This window comes from Otolemur garnettii, unplaced genomic scaffold (assembly GCF_000181295.1).
Source record: "Otolemur garnettii isolate 467f Iridium unplaced genomic scaffold, OtoGar3 scaffold00067, whole genome shotgun sequence".
Lineage (NCBI taxonomy): Eukaryota > Metazoa > Chordata > Mammalia > Primates > Galagidae > Otolemur > Otolemur garnettii.
This window is the reverse complement of record NW_003852462.1, coordinates 1,841,722-1,868,274: the sequence shown is the minus strand read 5'-3', so window position 1 is coordinate 1,868,274 and position 26,553 is coordinate 1,841,722. Positions and strand designations below refer to the sequence as shown.

The 26,553-nt window shown below is 57.4% G+C and overlaps 1 protein-coding gene across 1 annotated transcript in view; it reads right to left on the bottom strand.

The window, feature by feature from the left end:
* Positions 1-5,745: 5,745 nt before the first annotated feature.
* The window catches only part of PRDM16 (PR/SET domain 16), a 307,694-nt gene continuing 286,886 nt past the window's right edge, over positions 5,746-26,553 (bottom strand). The window contains exons 8-17 of the mRNA XM_003793212.3: positions 25,486-25,639; positions 23,606-25,022; positions 20,965-21,052; positions 17,472-17,641; positions 16,766-16,843; positions 12,083-12,252; positions 11,678-11,852; positions 7,987-8,220; positions 7,116-7,290; positions 5,746-5,880 (exon numbers count right to left, since the gene is read on the bottom strand). Coding sequence (XP_003793260.1) covers positions 5,746-5,880; positions 7,116-7,290; positions 7,987-8,220; positions 11,678-11,852; positions 12,083-12,252; positions 16,766-16,843; positions 17,472-17,641; positions 20,965-21,052; positions 23,606-25,022; positions 25,486-25,639 — 2,796 coding nt within the window. The remainder of the gene's footprint in view (positions 5,881-7,115; positions 7,291-7,986; positions 8,221-11,677; positions 11,853-12,082; positions 12,253-16,765; positions 16,844-17,471; positions 17,642-20,964; positions 21,053-23,605; positions 25,023-25,485; positions 25,640-26,553) is intronic.

The following is a 26,553-nucleotide window of genomic DNA, read 5'->3' as shown; positions in this document are numbered from 1 at the left end:
CGGGTGCCAGTCTGTTGCTGGCGGGTGTCAGACACTCGGGTGTCAGTCCCGTTGTTGGCGGGTGTCAGACACACAGGTGTCAGTCCTGTTGCTGGCGGGTGTCAGGCATGCAGGTGTCAGTTCCATTGTTAGCCTAGGCCATTTAAAACTGGGGCTTTCTCAAGAAGGCACCATGTGGAGTCTCCAAGTTCAGTGCCAAATGTGGACTCTGCAGGAGGCTGTCCTGCAGCCAGGCCTGCGTCTGAAGCCATGGGGATGGGAGGGGAAAGTGGGGGCTTTTGGGTGGGGCCCACTGAGGGCAGGGGCAAGGAGGAACCCAGTTTAGAGGCCAGGACAAGGTGCTGCCTGGGTGAGGGCAGTTGGCCCAGGTCAGCAGACAGTGAGGAGCCTTCCACAAGGAGGCCTCACTGGGGACCACTGCATACCTCCTTTTGTGGCTTCTCCGTCAGAGTGAGGTCATGTGAGAGATGGAGCCCCCAACACAGACAGGTGGGCTGAAGGAGGAACCCCTGGGTGCGCCAGAGGAGTGGACCCTGGGATGAGCCAGAGGGCCTTTGCTCACCCCTCTGTCCACCTGGACAGCACCTGGGCCCCCAATTAGGGGCAACATGAGATGTGGGTGAAGGCAGGCAAGGGTGGTCCACCCTTAGGAAGGGGCGAGTTTAGGACTGGCCACCGGATATAGGTCTTCCACTTCCCCAGGAGGGGATGCTGTATTGCCAAGGGGCTTCTACAGAGGGGACAGTGTGTCCCCGGATGGGCACAGCTGGGGGCTGCCACGCCTGAGGGTGGTCCCTCCCAGAGGTCACCGCTCACTGCATGGCGTCCAGGATAGCTGGTGCCCTCTCTGAGTTTGTTCTTTTTTAGAAAACAGGAATATCCAGGGTACCTGCCTGGCCATGGGGCAGGGAGGGTGGCTTCATGTGCACTGGAGCCTCACCTTTGGGCCTCCTGCAGTCAAATCCCCCCCACTTGTCCCTCCCTCCTGCCCAGGGCCCTCCCCTCAAGGAATTTGCAGGCACCAAAGCTTAGAAAAGCACACAGATTTATTGCATATCAATCTCATGTATAAATTCATTGTAGCATTGGAAAGATTACATTTGGTACAGCCCTATTCTACAGCATTAACCTCAAAATCAGCTTCTCCTAGGCTGTATTTTAAAGAAATTTCTCTACACAAGTACATTTGTCTTTATCACAAGCATCAGAATGATATTTGCAAAACTGCTCTTTCCTGTCTCCCTCGCTCACTGTCCTCCGGGCTCATCCTTCTCCCACCGAGAGGGCCGCGCGCAGCGGGGTCCGCGCCTCCTCCACGCCGGCGGTCCAGGACTCCTAGTCGTGAATGCCGGCCCTAATCACATACTCAATAAGTGCATCTACGGAATTTTCCTTTTAATAAAAATTTCACGAACAGACACGATAATGACCGCTAAACACAAGCCATGCACAGTTTACTTATGAACATAACAGAAGCCATTTACAACCAAGGGGGACGTGGGACAAGCACCAGCCTCCTTCTCAATGGTCTTTTTAAACATCCTATGAAAACTGGACATTTACAGTTGATTTCTTTTTCAATACTATACAGTCCTAAAACAAAACAAAACAGAAAACAACAGAAGAACAAAACTGAACCAAATCTGTGATGTAACAATGGTGAAAGATGGCATGAGACTCTTGCAAGCATTATATATATATATATATATATATATACTTTAAGTTACAAAGTATATATACACACACACACACACACATACACACACACACTTTAAATTACATATTCTCACACCAGGGCTCGACTTCCCTTGTGTTGAAGAGAACTTCGACAATGCAGGCTACAGCTGAAGGAGACCGTTAGAATCACTTTTGTTCACAAGTGAATTGCACGTTTGGAAACTCAAGCTGCCTTTTATTTATTTAATTTTTTTTTCCCCAAAAGTGGTAATATGAATCAGTGACAGAAAAGAACAAAACAAAAAAAAAATGGAATGGAAGGAGAAAAGGAACTCTTCTCAGAAGAATGCAAGAATGTCTTCGTCACAGTATCATTCATCGCTACAGAGACACAGTTTCATGGCTTTTGACGCCCGGCTGACCTCCACTGACCAGGAGCCGCTGTGTCCTGACGTCCCTGGCTGGGAGGAGTGCTGTCTCCAGCCCCCCAGCCCCCAGGCCACAGTGTAGGGCAGCTGTCCCGCCCCTCCCCTGGGACAGCACAGTGAATACAGCTCAGTAGGTCTCAGTCCCTTGGGCCAGGGGACGGGGAAACGGGAAGGACACAATCCAGTGCTTTGAGGCTTCGAGTCTAAAACATGTGATATGTATCTAGGCAAGTGCTTTGCGAACGCTCACTTGGGGAGCAGGTAAGGCAGAGGAAGCCAGGGCCCTCCAAGTTTTCCAGGACGGACTGTGGGTACACAGAGTGTTGGGCCAGTGAGGGTCTGGAAGGCTCCACTTGTGGCCATGTAAAGCAAGGCCCCTCGGGCTGCACAGTCTCTCAGGCCGTGCCCGAGCCCACTCTCTGTCCACTGCTACACATCTGGGGCCCCAAGCAGAATGCAGGGTTTGAGTCAAGGACATTCTGGGTCCCATCCATGGAGGGTGTGCCCAGCCCACAGGATGGACACCCCCATGTGTCTAATGCTGCCCAGACGTCCTGGGAATGAGCACAGGGTGTTAGCTTGGTGGGGCTGGGGCAGGGTCAGGGGTCTGGGACAGCAGAGGGAGGTGAGAGGCGGCCTCTTTCTGAATTTCCATCCCAGAAATGAGTGGCAAAAGCCCAAAGGAGTTAACATCAGGGCAGCTGCTGAGGCTGGACCAAGGGACCCTGGCCCTAGGCAAACCTGGCCCAGTGGGACCCCCCTGACTCTCAGCCACAATGCTGACCGCCTGGCCACAGACCCAGTCCCCTGTCTCTGTGCTGTATGGCAGCGTGGCCTCCTGTTTCAGCTTGGGGGTCTGGAGCCAGGACTTCAGGCTCCTGCTGCTGGCCCAGGCCCCCTCGCCCTCAGCGTTCTGCCTGAGACAGCTGTGGTGCTGGATCTCAGAGGCAAAGGCAAGGCCAGGAGTTCAGGGATTATCAGGGTCTGGGGTGATGCTGAGTGTGCTGCAGCAGCATAAGGTAAGGACGGAGCCCCTGAAAATGCCACGTGCTGGGGCCTGAGGTGCGGCTGTGCAGAGTCTGGGCTCACGGTTATCATTCTCAGGGGCACAAAAAGACTTGAAGTCTGCAACCGGTATTCTGGGAAAGGTGGAAGAAAAGAATGGTGAGAGAAGAGACGATGTTTAGATGATCAGCCAGAAATGACAGAAAGGCGCGGTGGAAAGAGTGGCCCTTATCTGCTCTGAGGTGCTCCGAGGGTTCTAGCCAGCCGGGCTTGCCTTTCAGAAAGAGAACCATAGCCCCCCCCAGCCCCACCCCCCCCAGCACACACCTTATTCTTTCAAAGAAAAAAATCATATCATCTGGGTTTACAGAAACAGGCTGTTTATATCTGAGGTTGAATTTTTACAAGAATCCCGTCTGGTTAAAGAGGAGCTTGGAAACGTCTATGTGATACCTGGAGGTGACGGAGGGCATGTCCCGGGTCCTCTTGATTGGGCAGTTGTGTTTGGAAATCCTAAATCCTCATTGATGTGGCCAAAACCCCTTTCCCGCACAAGCTCCTGCGGCCGTCCACGGGTGTCTTTCCAGCCTGCACACAGCCTTGGTGCTCGCACAGGACTCTCTCCATCTTGCCACCTTGTGCAGATATGACGAGGGATGGATCCTCCCACGAGAGCCCTGGGCTTGTAGCGCCTGCAGGAGCCGCCTCGCCGTGCATCTGTGTGCAAGCCTGTGCCGCCCGGCGCGTAGAGAGACGATTGTCTTTGGCCTGGAGCGGCTGGGACGGGCATGGAATGTGCCCATGTGGATACTTCCTGTTGCCCCAGGGACAAACGCCAAGTGTCCACGGCACAACACGAATCCACACGAAAGTGGCTTGCCCCACACCTGTTTGGACTTACACTCTATTTTTCTTTTTTTTAAGGTCAACTTAGGCAATTTTTTTTCTCTTTGCGTTGGGACACTATTATTTTTTTCTTCCAAACAATAAAAGAAATAAATAGCACACTTGTCTTAAATGCAAATTCATCTGAAACTCAAATTTAACAAAACATATGATTGTCTGGTAAATGGCAGCAGTGACAGCAGGATTCATGGGGGGGATGGGGGGGTATTTGGCACATTAAACATCGCCCCACTCCCTGGTTATTGATCACACGACACACAACCCCATTATTACGCGTTTTGGTCCTTCACTAGATACTTATATTAACATTGTTTCTTCACAATAAAAATGTCTAATGCCAAAAATACTGTTAAAGAAGAAATAAAATAAGAAAAGAAATGAATTAGAAAAAAATTACAAGTTATATACAGATTAAGGTAAATTCCATCAGGGAAAAAAATCATTATTTGAAATTGGCCCCTGTGGGAATAATTTAAAGCCCATCTGAGGAGAAGTAGATACATCTGAAGGGGGAGGTGCGGGTCACCAGGGCTGTGCTGTCTCCGCTCTCTGTAGCAGGTACCCTGGACGCTCATCTGTTCTGAGCTTGCCAGGGAGCAGGAGTGGTGATGGCATCAGGGGTTTGGAGTCTCAGGCACAGGTGGACCTTGGTGGCCTGGAGCAGTGGAGCTGGTTGTGGGGGTCCCCCTGGGCAGCCACAGGGAGGACTGGAGCTGCTCGGTTGGCTGAGGGTGGGAGGCTGAAGACCCAGGACATGGCCAAGGTTCTGCCTTCAGAAGAACGGTGGTGGGGCCAGAGTGAGGATGGTGGAGGCACAGACCAAGGGGGGTAGGAAGATGAGGGGCCCAGCCACACCTCTGCATGGGGGGCTAGAGCCACGGCCCCTGACTTCCCCATACAATTGGGGGTCTTGAGTGGGGGCCTGTGGATTGCCCTGGAGGTGACATGGGACCCTGGCACGCATTCCATATCACAGGCATGCCTCCCAGTCCCAGCGTCAGGCGAGCTGGCAGCCCAGGGCACTGTGTCTAAGAATTTCTGTTCAGTCAGCACACTGTTCACTGCAGCGGCCCCAGGCCCCTTGTCTTGCCTTGGGGGCACCCAGCATCACCTTGGCTTGTACAAATAGGGTCAGAGATAGAAAATTTCTCTGTTATCTACAGTATAAAGAACATACCCAAGCACGGTGCTGGTTCCTAGGCAGACTTGGGTTTGCAAATAAGCTGAAATTTCAAAGCAATGCAAAATTACTTTTAAAAAACAATTTGCAAGTCATTTTTTTTGATTTTTAAAAAATACTGTCTATTTTTAAAACCACATGCTTAAATAGACTCTGTAGTCAATAAGATTACCAAAAAGGTTATTCTTGTCATTTTCATTATAAAAATTATTTGCAAGATCTTTCTCTCTAGGGCTCTCCATGTCCATCTGTTCCCTTCCGCTTCAGTTTCAGGTTGAGATTCCACGAGGCAGCTCCCAAGGGGTCCCCGGGCAGCTTTGTGCTGGACCGTGGCTGAGCAGTGTTCTCGAGACCAATTCTTAGAGATGGTATGCTAGGGACTTCTGGGGGTCTGAGTTTTCACTGGAAAGGTTGCAACGGAGCCACGGTGGGTGGGGCATGGAGGCTGAGGAGTGGTCACGACGGGTGCATGGGGCTCTTGCTGGCCTGGCCATCTGTCTTCTGAGCTGATGCCCTCACTCTGGACTCTGACCCAGGGCCTCCCGGCTGTCAGAGGTGGTTCATGGGGTTGAAGGCTCTGGGCTCTGAACTGCCCCCTGTGATGCTCAACCAGGCGTCCAGAGAGCCCTGGGCGGAGGTGTGCACAGGAGCATCCTCAGAAAGGGACAGCATCATTGCATATGCCTAGAGGAGAGGACAACAGGAGGGACCCTGAGTGTGGGGCGAGGCGGGGCTGGCCTCCCCCTCCCCGAAGTGCCTCCCACATACACCCAGCCACATCAGGAGGGCAAGGGCATCAAATAGGCTGGATTCTGCTCCTGGCCTGGAAGAGGGAGAGGACTGCCTCCTGTCCAGACTGATGCCAAGACCCTGTGGCCCTGCCAGACCTCTCCTGCCCATGGGCTCCTCAGCCTCTCTGGGGTGTGCCCCTGCAGTCACCTCTCCCTCCCCCAGTTTTCTCTGCCTGGTGATCAGTAAAATTGCCTGGACATGAATCTGGGCTGGGGGGCGGTCAGTTACTGCTGAGACTCTCGGGTCAGCAAGAGTCTGTCTCCACCGGATGGGGCAGGGGACCTGTGTCACCGTGGTGACACTACGGGGTTCCTTCCAGGAAAGGATGTGTAGCCTCTCAGAACCGACTGGATTATTAGGGGAGGCGGAGACATCTCCAGGCATCAGACAGTCCCCGGGGCATCCTCTGCCCAAGCCCCAGGATAGGAGGTGCAGGGACCCAGGGGCTGCTTGGAAAATAGTGTGTGGGTCAGCAGGGAGGAAGGTGGGGGAGGGAGGCCAGCGCTCGCCCCATCCACAGTAACACTCTGGACAGAATTAGTAAAAAGACGAAGACAGACATGCAGACGGCTTTTGCTGAGACCTGAGGGGGCCTGGACCTGGGAGGGCTGCAGAGAGCTGCATGAGACCCCAGTAGTGCCCTAGGGCGGCCACCTAACATAGGAAGTAGGGCCAAGCAGTGCCTGGGGCCAAGCCTTGTGCCCGCGCTGACCTCAGTCATAGCTCCGCCTTAGAAGCAGGGACCCCCTGGCTGGGCAGACTCCTCTGGGAAAGCCTGGCTGCCAGTCACTCAGGCTCAGATTAGAGCAGGTGGGAGGCTGAGGCAGCTTCATGGGCTGGGGGCCTGTGTGTGGACATTCCCCAAGGGGGCCCAGAAGAAGGGGACCCACACCTACGAGCCCATGGACACCTCTGAAGGAGCTTGGCCACGGGGGTCTCCTCTCATCACCTCCCTTCGCACATGGCTTAGGGGAGGGCCTGGTCTCTGGGGCCTCTCTCTAGCCCATGCTCTGGGCGTGGGGCAGTGGTCACGAGCTTCCCCAGGCATGGATGGACACAGTGGGAGGTAAGTGCTGGGATGTCCCCAGGCGGAGCCGGGTGGGGGCAGGGCTCTGGCAGGCACCTACCTGGTTCTGAGCCTGCCTGCACAGTGACTGTTTTAAAGCCTCAGAATCTAAGGTGGAATTAAGCACATCTTTAACTTCAAATGCTTCCTCAGCTGCTCTGCGGAGATCCAGCCCCTTCCCAAAAGTCGGCATCGGCTCCAAAGCTAACAGGCCGCCTTCTTGCTCCTCAATAAACCTGCACCAATGACCAGGGAGAGGGAGGGACCCACGTTAGCAGGCCTGGCCTCTGGCCACCTCTCTGAGGCCGCATGGCCGGCTCCGTGCCTGCATGCTTGCCATGGCACCTCTGCAAGCCACATGCACAAGGAAACAGACACACAAATACACGGACACTGGACGGGAAGCCACACGGATGTGGGGGAGCAGGTAGGTGCACATGGCTAGGGAGACGGAGAGTGCGTGCACAGACATCAGGCAGCAGGCCCTGGGCTGCAGGGCTGGGAAGGGGCCTCCAGGCAGCTCTGCAGGGCTGCGGCTCCCCTCCCAGGACTCAGCGGTTGAGGAAGAGACCCCCCTCCCAACCAGGGCCAAAAGCAGGTGGTGGGCAGGCAGCAAGAAGGGTCATGGCTCTGGCCAGCACAAGTTCTACATGGGGGGTGCTGAGTGCTAGGGGCCTCTACATCCACTCAACAGGGAAACTCTGTTCCTTGCACTCTGCTTTCAGCCTCTAGAAGCTTCCAGTAGTGTGTGGGGACTGAGGGAACTGACCCTTGCTCTGGCCCGGCCTCCCGTGCACAGGCCCCAGGGTAGAAAATAGCCACTGGGCAAGAGCTGAGCTGGCTCCTGCTCTGGGCAGTCTGAAGTCTGAAGAGGGACGTCTCCTGGCAGCGCTCAGACCCCCCAGCCCGTCCTGACACACAGCTGCCCCTACCTCCGGGTGTGGTCGAAGCCCACGGAAAGGGAGGTGGGCGGCTCCTCGTCTTCTTCATCCTCATAGGCAGCCTGAGGCTCGGGTGCTGGGGACACAGTGTCGTCCTGTGACTTCCCAGCCAGGCTGTCCTCATCATCCTCCTCCAGCTCGTCCTCCTCCTCCTCCCCATCCTCTGGCTTCTCGCTGGCTAAGCCTGGACACTGAGCACTCCCATCCAGACCCTGGATCTCCGTCCTGAAATGGCACAGGAGGAAGCTTAGCATTGGTGGCCGGAATGCTTGGGGCCTGCAGACTGGGGACACTTGTCCCTCCCTGGGCCCAGCCCCTGCCCCTGAGGAGTAAGAGAATGGAGGCCATGGAAGATCCCAGGAAGAAAGGAGCATGCTGAGGGAGCAGGGGCAGGGCCACAGAGCAGTGGGCTCTGTCATGCCGAAGTGGACGCCAGGGCCTCTGGGGGTTCACGTCACCATGGGTGTTGGGGAGGAAGCAGTGGCTGGGCCCATGAGGAAGGTGGGCCTGCACTGGCACTAGGGTTGGGCACTACATGAGAAGCGCCCCGGGGTGGTGGTTCATACACATTCTTTTCAGCCAGCCTTGAGAACTCCAGGACGTGGCATCGGCCCTGGGGGCTGGGGGCCCTGTGTTCAAGGGAGTGAGCCTGGGCTCAAAGCTCCTGCCACCAACACTCAGAATCACCAGGCCGGGTGTGCTCCTGAGCTTTTGGTGTGCTCCTGGAGCCCAGATCAGAACCCACATCCCTCCCCTCAGTCGCTGTAGCCATGACTTCCACTCTGGTTCCTCATTAAAGAATAAAGGGGAAAAAAGCACAACTGTGAGATTGGGGTGAGCTCTCATTTCCTTCAGAAAGTGCTGCTGGAGTCTGGCCCATCTTTACATCCAAGAGCATGTGCTGAGCCTGGGTGGGGCAGAGCCCCAGGGAGCCAAAGGCCACCTGGGTAGGTGTCCCAAGGCTGGGAGAGGGGCATGAGAGCAGGCCTGGCCTGTGACGCTTGGACTCAGAGCCCTGGAGCCATCTCTTCGTCTTTGCTCAGACTGCCCGTGGCCACCCCAGGAGGCACCGTGGTCCCTGGAGGCATGGGGTCCTGTTCTTGCCATTAGAGCAGATGGTCAGCCTCTCTGGGCAATTGGCCTCCAAAGGTGAGGCTGTGGCGTGGATCCCCATGTGCCTGAGATTAGGCTGCAGGAGCCCCCCGACCCCTGGGTCTCCACACACCAGGCCTTTATTTCTTGTCTTTCCGGGCAGGAGAATTAGAGATGCTGACACCTGTGCCTCCTTCCAGGGCAGAGTCTTGGGACTTGGGACGTTTCCCCTGTTGCTGGTTAGTCACCTGTGCTAGGGGAGCATCTGGAGCTCTGGGACCCAGGCTGTTTCTTACCCTGGCTCTTGGCAGAGTGACCTTTGCCCATGGGGCCTGCATCCTCTTGATGACACAAGAACATGTCCCTCACAGTAAACCCTGAGCACGGGTCAGTGTGGGTGGGAAAGCCACCATGCAGCTCTTGGGTTAAGGTCACCACATTGCTGTGTCAAAGTCACACCCGGTGTCCCTGGGCAGGTTATCAGATGACACCTGCCATTGGGAGTAGGGACCGTGTTCTTGCTCTCTTTGCTGCCACTTCCCTACACACATTTGCTCATGACAGGCAGTGTCCAGTGAGGACAGGTGCGGCCAGCAAGCTGGCACTGGTGCAGTTAAAGAGGGCAGTCACCTGGCTGGGGCTGCACCATAGACCAGGTGGCCTAAAGCCACAGGGATTTGTTCCCAGCTCCAGGGGCCAGAAGTCTGAGACCGAGGTGTGGGCAGGGCTGCCTCCTTCTGAGGCCAAGGGAGGGTCCGTCCGAGCCCTTTCTGGCTTCCGGTGCTACTGGCCATCCCCAGCACTCCCTGGATGGGAGACGCACCTCCAGGTCTCTGCCCGTGCTGCCTCCCTGAGTGTGTCTGCAAATGCCCCTTTTTGATAAGGACCCAGGCCTCTGACATGAGGACCACTTTGCTCATTTTAATTTAATTACTTCTTTAAAGGTCTTCATCTCCAAAGAGTCACCTTCTGAGGTGTTGGGGGTCAGGACACAGTTCAACATGGGTCTTATGGGGTTATAGGCCTGGAAGTCCCACAGACAGGCCCGGGAAGGAAACTGGCTCTGGATGAGAATGAGGTCCTGCTGACCAAGTGGGGCTGCCAGTGTCCCCCTTGCCCTTGGCCTCACTTTAGACAATGATGAGCCCCCCAAGGCTCCCTGGCTTTCAGGACAAGGCCGGCTGGAGTCCGGGCTCCCTGCAGACAGGCTGCCTAAGGGCCTGGAGCAACCTCCCCTGTGCCCTGCGGGGATGGCCCTGCTTGAAACGCTCCAGGAAAAGAGGAGGGTGAGGATGGTGCCTGCTCCTTCTTCACTCTGATTGGGAAGCCCGGCCAACCCTTCCTGCTGGAGACAGCCCCAGGCCTTGCTGTTCTCTGGGTAGCTCAGGACATTGGTATCCATCCCAGTGAGGATACTGTTGACAAATGCTTTGTCCCTGTCTGGCCTCTCAATGGGCTCCAGGGCACCACTGTTTAGGGGTTATCTTTCACGGTGAGGACGTGCCTTGCTCAGGGCACAGCTGTGGGTCTCAGGGAAGGTCCAGCTTGTGTGTGCTCAGGCCTGCCATGGAGCACTCTCACACAGTGGCCTCCCAGGGCACTCTGGGCTGTGGAGCCGGTAGGGGTCCCACCTGGGCTCTGATGATGAAGATGCTAAGGACCCTCCAGGTGAGGTCACCTCCCCAGGGTCATGGACTGAGGACTTGGCTTAGCCAGAAACAGAGTCCACGTGCCCCCTTCCCCAGCACTCCCTGAAGACCTGATGACAAGGAAGATGCAGCTGTGCCCTAGAAGAGTGGGTGGGCCCCAGGTCTCTGGAGGACCCTGCAGGACCCACAGCTGCGGCCCATGTATGGCCAGTGTGGTAAGGGCCTGGGCCCTGGCTCCAGGTTCTGGGGACTGGAAGAGGACACCCCTGCTTCTGTGGACCTCAGTTTCCCCTCTATAGAACTAAGGGGTACATCCTGAGGCCTCTGGGAATTTGGAGCACCTCTAGTTCTCTGCCAGCTGGTCTAGTATTAGCTTTTCCCTAAGAAGAACCTCCTCCCAGGGCGTCCTTCAGAGAATGGGCCCCAGACACATGCTGGGCTCTGGGAGCCCAGGTTGCATAGAACACCAGTCAGCACTCCTTGATCCAAATCATGCTATTTTCCTGTTCTGTGCACATGTATCTGCACACACATGCACGTGTACACACAACATGTGTGCATGCACTTATGTACACAAATGAGTTTGCACGTGTGCCCATGTGCATGTGTGTGTGTACACACGTGCATGTGTGTACACGTGTGTGTTTAAGGGTGCAGCATTCTGCCGTGTAAACCACTAGTAAAACCAAAATATCCTGGAGTCTCAGAGGCACAGCCCCACCTGCTGGGGGAGCGCTCACCTGCCTGCTCTTTGCACTGAAGCTACTAACTGTTGTGCTGGCAGCTCAGTGGTGCCTACTGAGGTCGCCCTCTCTGCTCCCGCAGCTTCCCAGAGCCGCGGGTGCTCTGGGGGGTGCTGTGGGGGTGGATGGGTTTGGGCTCCGACGGTGGCCCCGCAGGGGTGCTGAGGGCAGACATTATTAAGGGTTCGGTTTTCTTACCTTTTGTCTGTCCGCGTGGATGCTTGGTTCATCTCGCTGTTGGCGATGAAATTTCTGATCTCGGAGAAATAGGAGTCCTCCTTCTCGTCTAAAAGTGCGTGGTTGTCCGACTCGGAGGTGGGGGAGGAGGCGCTGGTCCCCAGGTGGTTGGTGAGGACCCCAGCGTGCTGGCTCACTGCGGACAGGGCGGGGCGTCAGGGCGCGTCCTTCCGCGGAATCCCTCCCTCCATGGGGCACACTAGCCCGGGGTCAGGGGACAGCGGAGATCCTGGAGCACTCAGGGAGAGCCGCCAGCGCGAGGTTCTCTCTGACTAAGGTGGCTGGAGGGGGCCTGTCGGCCTTCCCTGAGCCAGCGCAGCCCCCGCCCCCAGGGCCCCGCCCGCGCCCCGGCCCCGCGGCGCGCACCAGGCACGCTCTCGTGCTCGTGCTTCTTGAGGTGCCGGTCCAGGTTGGTCTGCTGGCCGAAGCAGCGGCTGCACAGGTGGCACTTGAAGGGCTTCTCCTTGTTGTGGATGTTGCGCACGTGCCGCTGCAGGTTGGAGGAGATGCTGAAGGAGCGGTCGCAGTACTTGCACCTGGAAGGCAGGCGCGGCTCAGCGCAGGCCCGGGGCCGCGGACGGACGGTGCGGGAGGATCCAGCCCTGCCCGCCCCCAACGGTGCCCACGGGGGTGTTCCCGAGGTCTCTGCGAGAGCTAGCCAACTGTCACAGGGCAGGCGTTCCTAGCGTCAGCCAGGCTCAGAGCAGCAGGGGCTTGGCCTCCCCGAAATCCTTAGGGCGCCTGAATGTGCCCCAAGGCCCTGGGCGTGAAGTGCCCGGACCTGGGAGGCCCTGGGCCCAGCGTGTCTGCAGCTGGAGGTTGGGGACATGCCCCGGGCAGCCTCAAGAGGGCGTCCTTGCACCACGGAAGGCCGCGCGGCCGGCTCGGGCGCAGGGGCAGAGGCGGGGCCCCCGCAGCTTCCTTCCTAGGTCCTCTAGGGCAGGGCTTTTCGACCTTTATTATCTCCTGGCACACTTGAAACTATAATTAAACTTCCAGAGCACAATTAAATTATGTTGATCAAAAAAGAGGTGATAAAAAAGAATATACTTTCTGTGTTTTGAACTTTCAAAAATAATTTGTGTTAAATTTTCCTAGCACATCAGCGTGCCACATCCATGGGTGGAAAATCCCTGCTGTAGGTGGTGGGCCCGGCAGGCCCTGCTTCACTCAGGACTCAGGTTGCCCCTCTGCTGAGTAGGGGTGGAGGCTGCAGGGGCTCTTAACTGCCTGAAGGTGGTGGGGGGCTCCTCAGCCAGGACACTGAATGTAAATGGCTGCACTGACCCCTTTGCGCACCACCAGCACCATACCCTCCATGGTAGGTGGGGCTGCTTGGGAAGTTAGAGGTGCCCCTACATCCAGAGGCGTCCAGCATCTGGTGAATATTTTACACCACAGCATCATGGCTGTGTCCCAACAAGGCATTTTACTGCCAGAAAGTTGTCACAGTGAACAATCAAGGACGTCTGCCATGTGGATGGCCAAGGAGGATGGCTCAGGTGTGGGGACTTTGTGCTGGAGGTGACCTTCACAACAGCACGTGGTGACCCGGAAGGTGGGAGGGCTACAGGCACTGCAGAGGGGCGAGGTGGGAAGGAGACTTCCAGGCTGCACAGAGCTTTGCACTGTCTTGAGAGGCTCGGGCCCCCCACTGCAGGGATCCACATGGCTCCAGGTGGGGGCTGCTCCAAGGCAGTGTGCTAGTCAGGGGTCCTGTCACATGGGCAGGGAGATACCTGATGTCACTTGGAGGGGCAGGCTGGCATTTGCCATTTCAGAGGCTGCCAGGGCACTGATCAACCATCAGGTCATTGTCCCTTAGGGCCTCCCTGGGGAAGATGCATGAGTTCCCACGCCCTTCAGGGAGTGACCCTAGGCCCAGGGGCCAAGCAGTCCCCCACACGAAGGGGTGACAGCCTCATGAAACACTGTCCTAGGGGTCTCACAGCCTAGTAGCCCCCGAAGTTCCCCCAAGCTGCCTGATGAAATCCAGGGCATTTAATAGTGGGTCCCCTGAGGATAGGGAGCCAGCCCTGCTAGGGGCCCCTCCTTCCAAGGGCCTTCTGCCAGGCTGGGCTCCTGAGAGCCACACATGCCATTCTGGGGGGTCATTCATTCAGTTCCTGAACATCTACCTGAGGCCAGGCCTTTCCCTGGCTTCTCCCAGAGCAGACGGCATGCTTGATTCTCAGCAGACTCTGTAGGCCATGTAGGCTCCTCTGGAAGGCTGTTCAGCCACCTATGCTCCTGGCCCAGGGCTGGGCTATGGCCTCATTGTGGGCCCTGCTTCTCCTGGGCTTAGCTGGGCATGTGGGGAGTGGCAGATTCCTTCCTTGGTCCAGCTGGGACCCATGGCCCACAGACCCTACACCAGGAGGTGCCAGATGTCCTGTTCTCTCAGCCTGAATGCTAAAAGAGCCCAGGCCCTCAGATGCTGTGAGGGAGATGCTTGAGTGTCCCCACCTGACAGTCAGAGAGGAAGAGTTTCATAACCTGAAGTGTACTGTCTCAGGTCCCTCACCCTAAAACCCCATCAACTCTCAGACCCCTGATGGTAGATGGTGCTAGGATTCTGGGCTGACCATTCAGAAAGGACAGACTTGCTTTTGCATCTCCAGACCAAATTCGAGGCCACGCTGCAGGGCTGGGTACTGTCCCCCGGGTCGAGCTGGCAGCCTCTGGCCACCTCAGGCAGATCTGCCCTGTCTGTGCTCACACACAGGGAATTCGTTTTCTGGTTTCTCTGACAAACTCCACCTAATGGCTCCTGCACCACCTCTAAGTGACAGGAACCCAAAGGTGGAGCTGGGAATAGAGAAGGACCAGGGAGTCCTGGGAGGGGCTGTGTATTCAGTCTGGTCAGTGTCCTAAATGTGGCCCTCTCCTGCTTCTGATCTAAGTAAGTAGTCCAGACAGAGACATCCGTCTGAAATTTAGGGGAGCAGTGAGCCCAGGGCTTCCAGGGAGCAGAGTTCTCCACACAGCTGGGATTTGCACCATAACTAAGCTGACAAGTGGCCAGTGAAATTTATGGCCACACTGCACAAAATAATGCCACCAAGTGCCAGAAGGGACGAGAGCACAGGCCAGGTGGTGTCCATGGGGGGCTGCAAGAGAACCTTGCTAGACTGTGTCTGCTGAGCTCCCAGGAAGCTGGTGGCTACTGCCTGGGACCAGGGAGGGCGAGGCGGCTGGCCCTGGGCCCCAGAGCTCTGGGCACGTGAGCACTGGGCCCTCGGGCAGCAGAGTCCTCCCTGGGATACAGTGGGGCCACTGCCAGCCATCGTGGGTGCAGGGAGAAAAAGAAAGAAAGTAAAAGTAAAAAAGAAAGAGGACAGGAACCGGCCCCTGTGGTCCCAAGGGAAACAGCTGTGCCTCACCTACACAGAGGCAGGCTGGCAGGCTGGGAGGAGATTCAGGAGACGCCACTGCAGACAGGGTGCATCCCCGGGGGGATCACCAGCCCCACCCCTGGGGGCTCTCCCAGCCAGCATCTGGAGAGACCTCTGAGCTGGCTGCAGGATGGATGCTGGGAAGCAGCCCCCTTGTTCCCTGTGCAAATTTTGTATCCCTCCAACCCAAACCCCACATGGCCTGGATGCTTTCTCCAAGACCTCTGGGCCAGGAGACGCTGAGTGTCAATGCCGGCTGGCAGGCTGGGCCTGGCCAGGTGGGAGGTTTGTCCTCCCCCGGGAAATGTATTTGCCACACCGCAGGGGACAGCCGTACATTTTCCAAAGTAAAATGCTTCTACCCAGAGGTAAAACCAACCCAGAGAGCACTGGCAGGATGGAAGGGGTAGCCACGTGTAGCTGAGAGGGGTAGCCCAAACTCCTCTGCTCAGCCTGCCTCGAGCCAGGTCAAGTCAGGATTTGCAACACAAACTTGCAAAGCAATTATTGTTACCAAAGTCGAAACTCACAGATTGGAGACAGCAAAAGAAATCAATGATAATTAAATTCCTCTATAAACACAGCCCGAGCCTCCGGGGGCTCTTAGCACGCAACACTGTCCAGAAGTCGGCTCTCATTACAGAGAAAACACACGTCTCGTTTTCTGGGAGGGGACCAGATCACATAAATCTTTCTGTTGTTAGCCTTTGTTAAGTCGTAAGTTACTATTTTTTGGAGAGTGGGCAACTGTGGCCATGTGTCGGGGAGGCCTGTGCATGGGGGGTGCTATCTACCTGCCAGGCGGACTTGGCCCGTGGGCAGAGGTGCTCCATCTCAGGGTGGTGCTTGGGGCTGCAGCCTACCCAGGTGCCCCTGGAGGACACACCGGAGGAGTCTGTGTTATTGTGTGGTCACTTCCTGGTGACCCGAAGCCCTGTTTGGCTGTCAACTGAAAACCATGCTAAACTCTTTACTCCTGGTGGCTTCCGTTAACCAGACACACCCCACGAGTGTTACTAAACTGGTCTTGGCACAGCAACTAGCATCTCCTCATTCTCCTCACGGCTATAATCGCCTGGGGCTCTCATTTAAAATGCCAACTCCCAGCCCCTCCCTGGGAGTCTCTGGCTGAGAGGGCTGGGCAGGGCCCCTGCAAGTCAGGGCACCACCCTCAGCCTGTCTCTGGCTCTGGAGACAGACAAAACAGACCTGGGCCAGAACAGTAGGCTGAGGTGATCTCGGGAGCACATGCTGGAAAGAATCCAGGGCACCCAAGTCCAAGTTTGCCAGGAGTATCCTGCTCCTTTCTGCCTACTCCCTGGTTGGCTACCTGGGGTTGGGGGCAGAATAGTCCACCATGATGCACTTAGGATTGGGCTGGGTGTGGTAAGGCTGAAGTTTCCCACATATGGACTCCCGGGACCCTGGTTTGGGTCAACCCCTGACTCTGGGCCCCTCTGCCTCATCCTTACAACATCCCAGGAGGGAGGGTCCATAGACCGACCAGGCCCAAGGGCTTAGCACCAGCCTAGGCCCTGCCCACTGTAGGTGCAGTGGCCTTGAACTCCAGGAGGGTGTGTGTGCGTGCCAGCAGGTAGTAAGCAGAGCTCCAGCATGGGCACCCTGGCTCCTTCACCCGCACCATGTTGCCTACCTGTATGGCTGCTCCCCGGTGTGTGTTCTCAGGTGTCTGGTGAGGTTTGCTGACCTGGGGAAGATCTTCCCACAGTACCTGGAGCAGAGGGAGGGGGAAGTGACGTAGTGGTTAGGGTATGTGGCTAGATATCCCCTCTCACGTCAGTGGTTCCTACCTGGCACACTGGTGGTCCTGCCCAGCACCCAGTTTCCAATCTCCTCTCTAGCTCCAGAGGCCCCCATGTTTCATAGAGAAGCTGTTGGGGCCAGAGCAGCAGACCCACCAGCCCCCACCCCCACAGTGAGCAGGACCAGCTTGGAAGGCTCAGACAGGCCCACACCAGCTGGCGAGGTGGCCAGAGTGTGTCTCTCCTGCGCTGTGGAAATCTATAAAAACTGTCCCGTCCCCTCCTGGGCTGAGGTTAAATACTGGCCGGCACATCTCTGCCTTAATCCTGAATTCAGATGAGCCTGGCCAAGTGGCCTTTTCTTGAGCCCACATGAGCACAGTCTGGAGGGAGTGGAGGGGGAAGGGGAAACGGGAAGCAGAGGCTCATGCCACATCACTTATTTGGGGAGGGCAGCCTCAAGCCACTGAAGGACCAGTGATGGTAGCTGTGCCCCAGTGTGGCCCCAGCCCTGACTTTTCCTGGATGCACAAGTTCACAGTCACCACGTGGCACCAGAGCCCCTGCCAGCCACCCTGCCAGCCCCTGGGGCCGCACCTGCAGGTGTACCGCTCCTTGCCCTTCCGGAGGATGGGATCTGAGAGCGTGGGGGGTGGAGACCGGAAGTTGAAGGGGTGGTGGGGGAGAGGCTGCAGGGAGCTGCCCGTGTCAGCCTTCATAGCTGCGAAGCTCTCCAGCTTCTCCGTCATGGTTTCTATGGCTGACATCTGTTGGTGCAAGAGATGGGAGTGGTTAAGGACTGGGCTAAGCTGTCCCCCATCATCCACCCTCATGGGTACCTGGTATTCTTTCAGACTGAGTGTGCCAGTGGGTGTGCAGTGGCCACCAGAACCAGGGTCCCCAGTGTCTTCTTGGCACTGGGCTGGATTCTTTCCCCTTCTATGGCCAGCTCAGCTCTTGTCTGTCCCTGGACCCCCTGGCTATGGTCTAGCATCTAGCCTGGAAGCTAGAGCTCACCTTCAACAACCAGCTCTGCTGCCTGCTGTGGGTGGGACCTGGGCACCACAGACCACTGATGCTGACCACCCAACCCCTTATTTTGATTGGGCCAGCAATGCCCATTTGGCTCATAACCCAGCGAGCACTCCTAATTGACTAGTTTGGGTTAAATACAGAATTACATTTAGTTTTTGTTTTGTTTTGTTTTGTTTTTCCATCTTGAAAAATGAAGACAGTGACCTGATTCTCAGTTCAAAAGATACATCATGACATCACAGGCTCGAGGAACCACTGCCACCACATGGTAGCTTGACAAATTGCAGGAAAAGCACTAAAGACAGACTCAGCTTTTATTTTTTTTTTAGAGACAGTCTCATTTTGTCACCCTCAGTAGAGTGCTGTGACGTCACAGCTCAAAGTAACCTCCAGCTCTTGGGCTTGGGTGATTCTCTTGCCTCAGCCTCCTGAGTAGCTGGGACTACAGGTGCCTGCCACAATGCCTGGCTATTTTTTGTTGTTGCAGTTGGCCGGGGCCAGGTTCAAACCTGCCACCCTCAGTATATGGGGCCAGGGCCCTATTCACTGAGCCACAGGCACTGTCCTCAATAGCTTCTTTATGACCAGATCTTGTGAACAAAATATTCAAACTAATATGGAAAGCATATTCAAAATAACAACGCCAAGTGTCCAACGACACAGGAGACATTGATATGGACAAAGGGAGCTGCTTCTCTGCTCCCTGGAGATGGCAAAGATTTGTTCAAGGGGTGAAGGGAGGCATAGACTGGTCATTTCCACCCAGTGGGCACTGCTGATCTGAGTCGCAGCCTGTGCCCTGGGTCTTGGTGACAGGAGGGGGGAAGGGCCAACGAAGCCTCTGGGTGTCTGCAGTGCCTCTCCCAGCTCCCCTCCCCCTGGCGATCAGGAGCAGTCCCTGGATGGAGGCAAGCTGCCTTGTGAGCACCTGCTGTAGCCAGGTCCTAGGGTAGGATGGGTGTGGATGAAAGGAAGAGTTCTAATTATGCCCAAAGGGTTAGCCAAAGGGACACAGGAGCAAACCCTGAGCCTCAGCTCTCATCACCAAACCTCTATATGGTGGACCTGCACCCTCAGGGCCATGGCTGCACACAGCAGGCCCTCCACACATCACTGCTCAACAAGCATTCTCCTGGGAAACCACAGATAAGGGAGCAGAAAAGAAGAGTATGTGGTCCTCAAGGTGTTGTGGTCTCTGGGAGGAACTAGCCAGGGATGAGGAAACCTACCAGCTGATATCTCAAGAGTGGGAGCAGGTGGGTTAAGAGGGGCCCACCTCATCCAGGGCCCTTCATTCAAGTCTCACTGTCATTGGGCAATGCTCAGTGACAGTTCCTGAGGGCACCCCAGCAGGTCCCAGACACTCAGCCCCTTGTCTGAGTGCCAGCACTGGGCACTCACATTTGCAGGGTGGGGTCTTGCCCACCAGGCACTTACTCAGCAGGTTTTCTATAAATGCTACGTGGAGGTCATACGCTTTAGCAGTGGAGATATTTTGCTATTTGGGGAAGAACTGACTGGTTACAATAAAAACACCCAGAAAGAAGTTAATGAGTAGAAGAAAATAGTGTGCATCCACGATGGCGGAGGCCTCCCTTCTGGGCCCTTGTCTAGGCTGTAGTGCTATGGGGCAGGCACATACCTCTCCTTGGGAGGTGTGATGCTCCAGCCTGTCTTCGGTGACAGGTGGAAACTGCCTTGTTCCCTGAGCCACTCCCAGGCCCTCCCCAGCCCCTCTGTGCCTGGATGATGGGTCCCCAGGGTGAAACCAAGGCCCTGGGCACAGTGGGTCACAGGTGAAGCCTTGGGACACTTGCCTCCATCTGAGTCTCTGCAGGATCCCAGAACTGTCAAGAGGCAGAACCACCTCACTCTGCACCCCAAGGGCTACATGTCAGGCCCCAGAAGCAGAAGGGTCTGGGAGTGGTGCTGCTGGCATGGGCTAAGGTAGTGGCCTCTTGTGCTTTATAGAGGCTGTGAGCTATGAGGTGCTTTCTGCCCGACCTCAGGCCCTTTAACTTGGTGATGCCCTGTTCGCCTCTCTCCTGCCTTGCTTCCGTCCCTGAGGCCACGAGGCAGTGGGGAGCAGTGGGCAGGAGGCATAATGGGCAGCGGACCCCTGCCAGGCCTCCCTTCCTCAGGCCTGGGTGGGCCTCTCCTGCCTGCTGACTCCCCCCTTCTGAACCCCCACAAACACAAACACAGGATGCGCCTGGCTGCCTGGTGGCTCTTTCCAGCTCCTCCGAGGAAAATCACGGGAAGTTATTAGCCCAGCTCCACAGCCCCAGCAAACAATGGGAGGCGCTAAGTTTAGCTGTGAACTCAGCCCTGGACAGATTTCACAAACTGGAGGGGGCTGCCCCTGGCGGGAAAGGCACCAAGAACAATGACCCCTCTCCAGTTGGTGAGGGCTGGTCCCAAGTGCAGGGGACTCTCCAGGTGGGGTGCAGACAGTAGTCTTACTGCCCTTCCCCAAGGAGCTGGCAGGAGCACCCTTAGACTTGCTGGGGCTGAGCCTTCCTGTGCAGACTTTGGGGGTGTCCAGGCCTGTCTCTTTCCCTGAACCCTGCTCTGCTCCCTGTGGACAGTGTGGTCACCCTCTGGGCCCCCTCCTGCCCATTACCAGCCTTGGGGCCTGCTCCGTGTCCCCCAAACTCTCAGGCCCCTCCTGTCTTTGGTCTTTTCGTTTAAACACAGGCAGGTCTTATGCCCCCCCCAGAAATGCCAGCCCACTTGCTGCCCTCACATTCAGAATTCTTGGTCTCTGTCCAAGCTCTGCCCACCACTCCATTGGAGCCCCGAGCCCTGGGTCAGGGGCCACTTGTCAGTCTGAGGCCACAGATGAGCCTCCCTATGGTCACCAGGGAGACGCTCAGGGCTGCCCTGCATCCAGCCTACAGTGACCGTGGGGCCGCAGGGACAGAAGCCTCCCCCATCCTTGAGGGATGAGGCCTTGGTGGACAAGGTCTGCCTTGGTGTGGTGGCTGCCCCCCCCCCCGGTACCCTCGGCCAGTGTGGAGGTCCAGGGGAGCCCATCCAGCCACTGCCGTTTTACCTGGGGGTGGAACAGCAGTGGGGACGGCCGCAGGTACTTCTCCTTCAGGACTCCCACGGGGTCCGTCACCTTCCGCTTTTCTACCCTGCTGGACAGCAACACAGAGGGTTACGTACCCTGCCGAGCCGCCCACCCCACCAGGAACCTGCTGTGCCCCGGTCGGTCATGAGGCTACATACGGGGCCTGGCCAGGGCTGCCCTGCCAATTCTGTCACTGACTCCTCTGTCAGCCTTGGGGACGTTGGGGGCCTGACCCCTTGACTCACAACACAGACCTGCCTGGCCACTCCTGACCCCTGAACACTCTTGTAATCCACCCCACCTTCAGTGTCCACCCAGTCCCCTTGGACCCCCCCAGCTGCTAATGCCTTTGTGTGTTGTGAGTGCTGAAACCTGGATCTTCTCTGATGGTCCCTTGTGCACCAGCCACCTGCCATCAGCCAGCTGGCTAGGAATGGGTGGGAGGGGTTACCTTCTGGGGGGGGGGTCCCTGGACTTGCCTGCACAGAATGTGGTCATGTGGGAGGCCTGATGCATACATTACGACCTCCCTGCCCCTCTCACTCCTGCACAGGGCTCCATCAATCTGTGCTGATAAACATGAGTGACCAGTAGGTACTGTCCTGGGAAAGTGATCAGGGCCTCCCCACATCCACAGGCAGGGTTCCACCTAAATAAACCCTGATGGCTGCTGAAGATTATCTGTCCAGAATCTTCCCCAAATGTCAACGACAACTGTTGACTTAATTACAAATCTCACATGGAAAACAGGCTGTAGGGGGGTGTCCACATGTCCCTGCTTTAACCTGAGGGCTTCTCTCCACTGTCCCGGCCAGGGGCTCAGGTCTGTGACGTTGTCTCTGGTGTCAGGGCACTTTGCTAGCCCTGCCACCTTCCTGAGACATGCTGCCTCTCCTATGCCCCAGACAGCAGGTTTCACTTTATCTCTGGGGCCTTGCTGGGTTCCCATCCGGCCTCACTTCTACCTATAACTCTGTGATCTTCACTTCTCTGCCCTCTAGGGCACTAGGACAGAAATGCAGTGGGTGAGATGACCACAGGAGGGGATGCGCCACAGGAAGAAAGGACAACCCTGAGGTGCACATGTTGGAGGCCAAACCGGGGCAGGAGCCCCCTACCACTGACCGAGGGTTGCAGACAACCCCATAAGACCCTGGCCCTGGTCCAAGAGGGGAAGGCCCCAGAGACAGCACGTGGCAGGAGGCCGGGGCTGCACAGTCCCAGGCAGAGGACCTTCCCAAAGGGTCAGAACCAACAGCAAAACACAGGGCTCTGGAGAGGCTCAGGGGGGCCACGGGAGCATCTACGGCTCTGCAGGGCCTGACGGAGGCCCTGTTCAAAGTTAGACTGTGGAATTTGGCCTTTCGAGGGGATGGTCTAGGGCCCAGGGGATCTAGTGCAGGGAGAAGTGCTTTGCTCAGTGTGATGAGAGCTCTTAGGGGTGATAGTCCAGCTCAGGCAGTGGGTGTCTCAGAGCCTCCTGAGGGGAGGGGGAGTTGGACACTTCTTCTCCTGGCAAAGCAAGGTCAGACTCAGCCATGTGGGCCCAGACTCAGCCATGTGGGCTTGATCTCTTCTACCTTTTCCTGACCCTGTGTCTTGTGGTGATCCCACCAGCCTGGTGCCCTGAGTGACTGGGTCAGCAGACCCCAGCTGACCCCTAGGGGATACACTTTATGCCAAGATGCTGTGGTGGTGTCACTGTGGCAGGTGTGGGGGATCCTCTGGCACCTTGCTGGTGAGTCCTCAGTGGGAGCCTCCTCTGAGCCAGTCTCAGAGGTGGGTCCAGGTCTGGGTAGCCTCTCCAGCAAGGAGACCTGGGGAGACATCTGCCAGCTCAGCTCTTGTAGAAACTGGGGTACAGGACCCTTCCCAGCCTGACCATGGACTCCCCACAGCTTCTAGACAAAGGCCCCAGACCAGGCCAGGAGGAGGGCAAGGAGGAGGGCGGAGCAGAGAAGAGGCAGATTCGGGAGAAGGTTCAATAGACCTTCTTGGGTGCTGGCTCCAATTCCAGGGGCCTGACAAGAAGGTTCCTTCTGTGGGTGTCTGATCACCCCTCTCAGATGCTGGGCTCATCCCGCAGCACCCTGATACCTCCCATCTTCATTTCCTGAGGACCTGTGGCCCAGGGTGTGGTGCGTCCCCATGTCCCCCCCGTGGCTGGCCCTGCTCAAGTGTGTGCACCTGCGCCTTATCTTGTGGGCTCACGTCAGATGCCAAGGCCAAGCCCACCCACGAGCATAGGCCTCTGTTTAGGGCCAGCTGCCTGGCGTCCCCCTAATGCTGGGGGCTTGGTGGGTGGGGGTCGTCTGGGCTCAGAGAGGACAGAGGTCCAGGCAGCTGGACATCCACTTTCCCATCTGTTCAAAGGAGCCACACATGCCTGGGAGAACCTGTCCTGGTCACATTTGTGAGGTGCCCACTACAGGCACAGCCAAGCCAGATGTCCCTCCCAGGGGACCCCCCAATAAGAACAAAGGTGCCTCTCTGAAGCCTGCAAAGATGGAGGGACAGCCTCAAGGGCCCTTGAGACAGACACCTGGGTGCTGAGCCTGCCCAGCTCCTGTGGTGGCCATGGCCCCTGGGGACAGTGGGTGAGGGTGGGGCGTGTTAATACCTGTAGATGGGGTCCATGAAGAAGGGTGAGGGCTTGGCGTAGTGCAGCGAGGGCTGCTGGGGCACGTGTGCCGGGCACACCTTGGGCAGCCCCTCGCCAGGCCCCAGCTTCCGCTCCCCATAGATGTGGTTCTTCCGGGGCTCCCGCCCGCCCCCGTTCTGGCTGGCACGCACCCGGCTGCCAATGCTCAGGTCCAGCGGCTGCTCCTCGCCAGGAATAGGGGCCGGGGGACCCTTGGGCGCAGGTAGGATGGGCTTCGCCTCCTTTGGTTTGGTGGTGAGATCGAAGGGGCACTCGGCGCTGGGGCCGCCCACCTTGAGGGCGTCACGGGGCGACTGTGGCTCAGCCTTGACCAGCAGGTTGTGGGCGAGGGCTCGGTCCGTAAAGGGGTAGAGGGCGTGGGGGAAGTTGGGCAGCAGCTGGAAGGGGAACACGGAGTGGTAGGGCAGCGGGCCCAGCTTCTTCTCCTGCATGCCCATGAAGCCTGGCCCAAAGTACTTCTCGGCGATGGACGCAATGGCCTTGATGGAGTCTCCGGCGGCACCCGACGAAGTCAGCAGCTGCTCGTCCGGCGGCAGGAAGAAGGAGTGCTGGGAGTAGAAGACGGGCACCTCAGCCACGCTGTTCGGGGGGCCCGGGGGCGCCGAGCCACCCCCAAACTCGGGCTTGCCCTCAGCTGGTTTGCTCTCGCCCTTGGCCTTGTCAGGGTTGCTGTCCACGTCACTGTCCAGGTCCGAGCCTGTCCCTGTGGTTGTGTCCAGGTCGGTCCCTGTCGTGGTGTTGACGTCCTCGAAGTCGCTGCCGTCCGACACGTCGCTGCCCCGTGTCTTGAGCTTCCCCGGACATGGGTCCTCTAGGCGGCTGTCGAACTCCTCTCCTGGCCCGGTGGCTGCTGTGGCACCCTGGCTGCTGTTGCTGACCGCAGAGACGAGGGGCAGCGCTGGGTTACCCAGGGGACTGGGGAGCTTGGCGTCCTGGGTGTGGTTCAGGGGGCTCTTGAGCAGCGGTGTGGGAGGTAGCAGAGGTGGCCGGGGGTACAAGGATGGAGGGAAGATGCCTGGGAAGCCGGGTGTGAGTGCGGGGAAGGCTGGCGGTGCCGTGGAGAAGGGCAGGCTGCCCGGGTGTGGCCGGGAGGGAAAGTAGTCTCCGAAGCCCAGGCCAGAGTGGTTGAGGCTAGGGGAGGGCTTGGCCTTGTCCAGCACGGAGCCAGGGGTCAAAGGCAGGCCCGGTGTGAAGATGCTGCCTGGTGCGTATTGGCTCTTGCCCTCACAGAAACGCCGGTGCTTGTTGAGCGAGGAGGTGGTGCTGAACATCTGCCCGCAGTCCTTGCACTTGATCTGCGTGCGGCAGTCGGCGTGCATCCGCTTGTGCCGGCACAAGTTGGAGAACTGCGTGTAGGACTTGTGGCAGACCTCGCCTGGAACGTCAGCGGGAGGCAGACAAACGCATATGAAATTACAGGGACACGCTGCACTGCTGCAGAGGGGGCTGGGTGTGCGTGTGCCGTGCACACGTGTGCGTACGCGTGTCCCTGTGCAGTGTATGTGTGCCCTGTGTGTGCAGCTGTGAATGTACACACATGTGCACATATGTGCATGCATAAACATGTGTGTGTGTGAGCAGCTCCACTCTGGGGGCATCCAGTGACCAGCCTGGACTGGACAAGACCAGCCAGGGCTCTTCCCAGGGCCCGCAGTGAAGAAGGTGGAAGGGCCTTTGTCAGGCCTCTTGCTTCTCCGGCTCCTCAGTGGGGCCCCAGATGGAGGGAAGAGCAGGGACAGAGCAGTGGAGGGTGGCATGTGGGCAGCAAGGGCAGAGGGACAGGTCCCAGTGCTCAAGGGTGCCAGGAAGAGCCGCAGGGCTGGGGGGGGACGACTCACATATAAAGGGCTTGACCGTGCTGTGGATATGCTTGTGCTGCTTGAGGCCAGAGGATGTGGCGAAGGTCTTCCCGCAGTCCGGGCAGGCGTGGGCCCGGGCTCCCACGTGCTGGGAACGGATGTGCCGCTGTAGGTTGCTGGGGTCCGTGAACACCTAGCAGGGAGGGCACATGCAGCTGGCTTGAGCCCTGCCTGGACACCCCAGTCAGCCTGCTGTGGGCACTGGACTAGAGGGCCCTGCCTATCTCCCTGGACACTCTGTCCTCTGTGCTGGCTGGAAAGGATGAGTCTCTGTGGCGGCAATGACCTGCCAATGTCCTTAGGTGACACCTAGGCTCCCCCAGCCTGGTCTCCTCAACAAGTCCTCAGAAAACGGCCATGAGGGTGTGCACCTCAGGTATGCAGAGAGCATCTTTAGGCTGATGGGCGATGGCCTGCAAGGGCTGGGTGGGGGGCTCACCCTGTAGTCTTCCCCCTTCCCTGGAGAGGACCTGGGCTCTGGCCTTGGCCCCAATCCCCCTGAGCTGTGTGACAGTCTTCTCTGTTTTTTTTTTTTTTTTTTTTTAGACAGAGTCTCACTATGTCGCCCTTGGTAGAGTGCTGTGGCGTTACAGCTCACAGCAAACTCTCGGGCTTAAGCGAATCTCTTGCCTCAGCCTCCCAAGTAGCTGGGACTACAGGCACCCACCACAACACCTGGCTATTTCTTGTTGCTGTTGTCATTGTTGTTTAGCTCGCCCGGGGCCGGGTTCGACCCCACCAGCCTGTATGTGGCTGGCTCCGTAACCAGTGTGCTACAGGCACTGAGCCTGACAGTCTTCTTTGGGGCTTGCTTTCCTTCACGAGTAACCTCAGGACATGGACCCTGTGTACTTCATCTGACTTTCATAGCAGGCGTATGGGAGGACAGGGCCCTACATCTGTCTGTGGCCTCCCTGCTGCGTCCAGGCGGATCTGGGGCTCCTAGGGAGGGTGTGGGTGGAGTGGTGGGTTGTGGGGAGGGTGAGCCCTGCCCCTGTCTGTGGCCCTGCTAGGGGAGGGCGTGGGTGGAGTGGTGGGTTGTGGGGA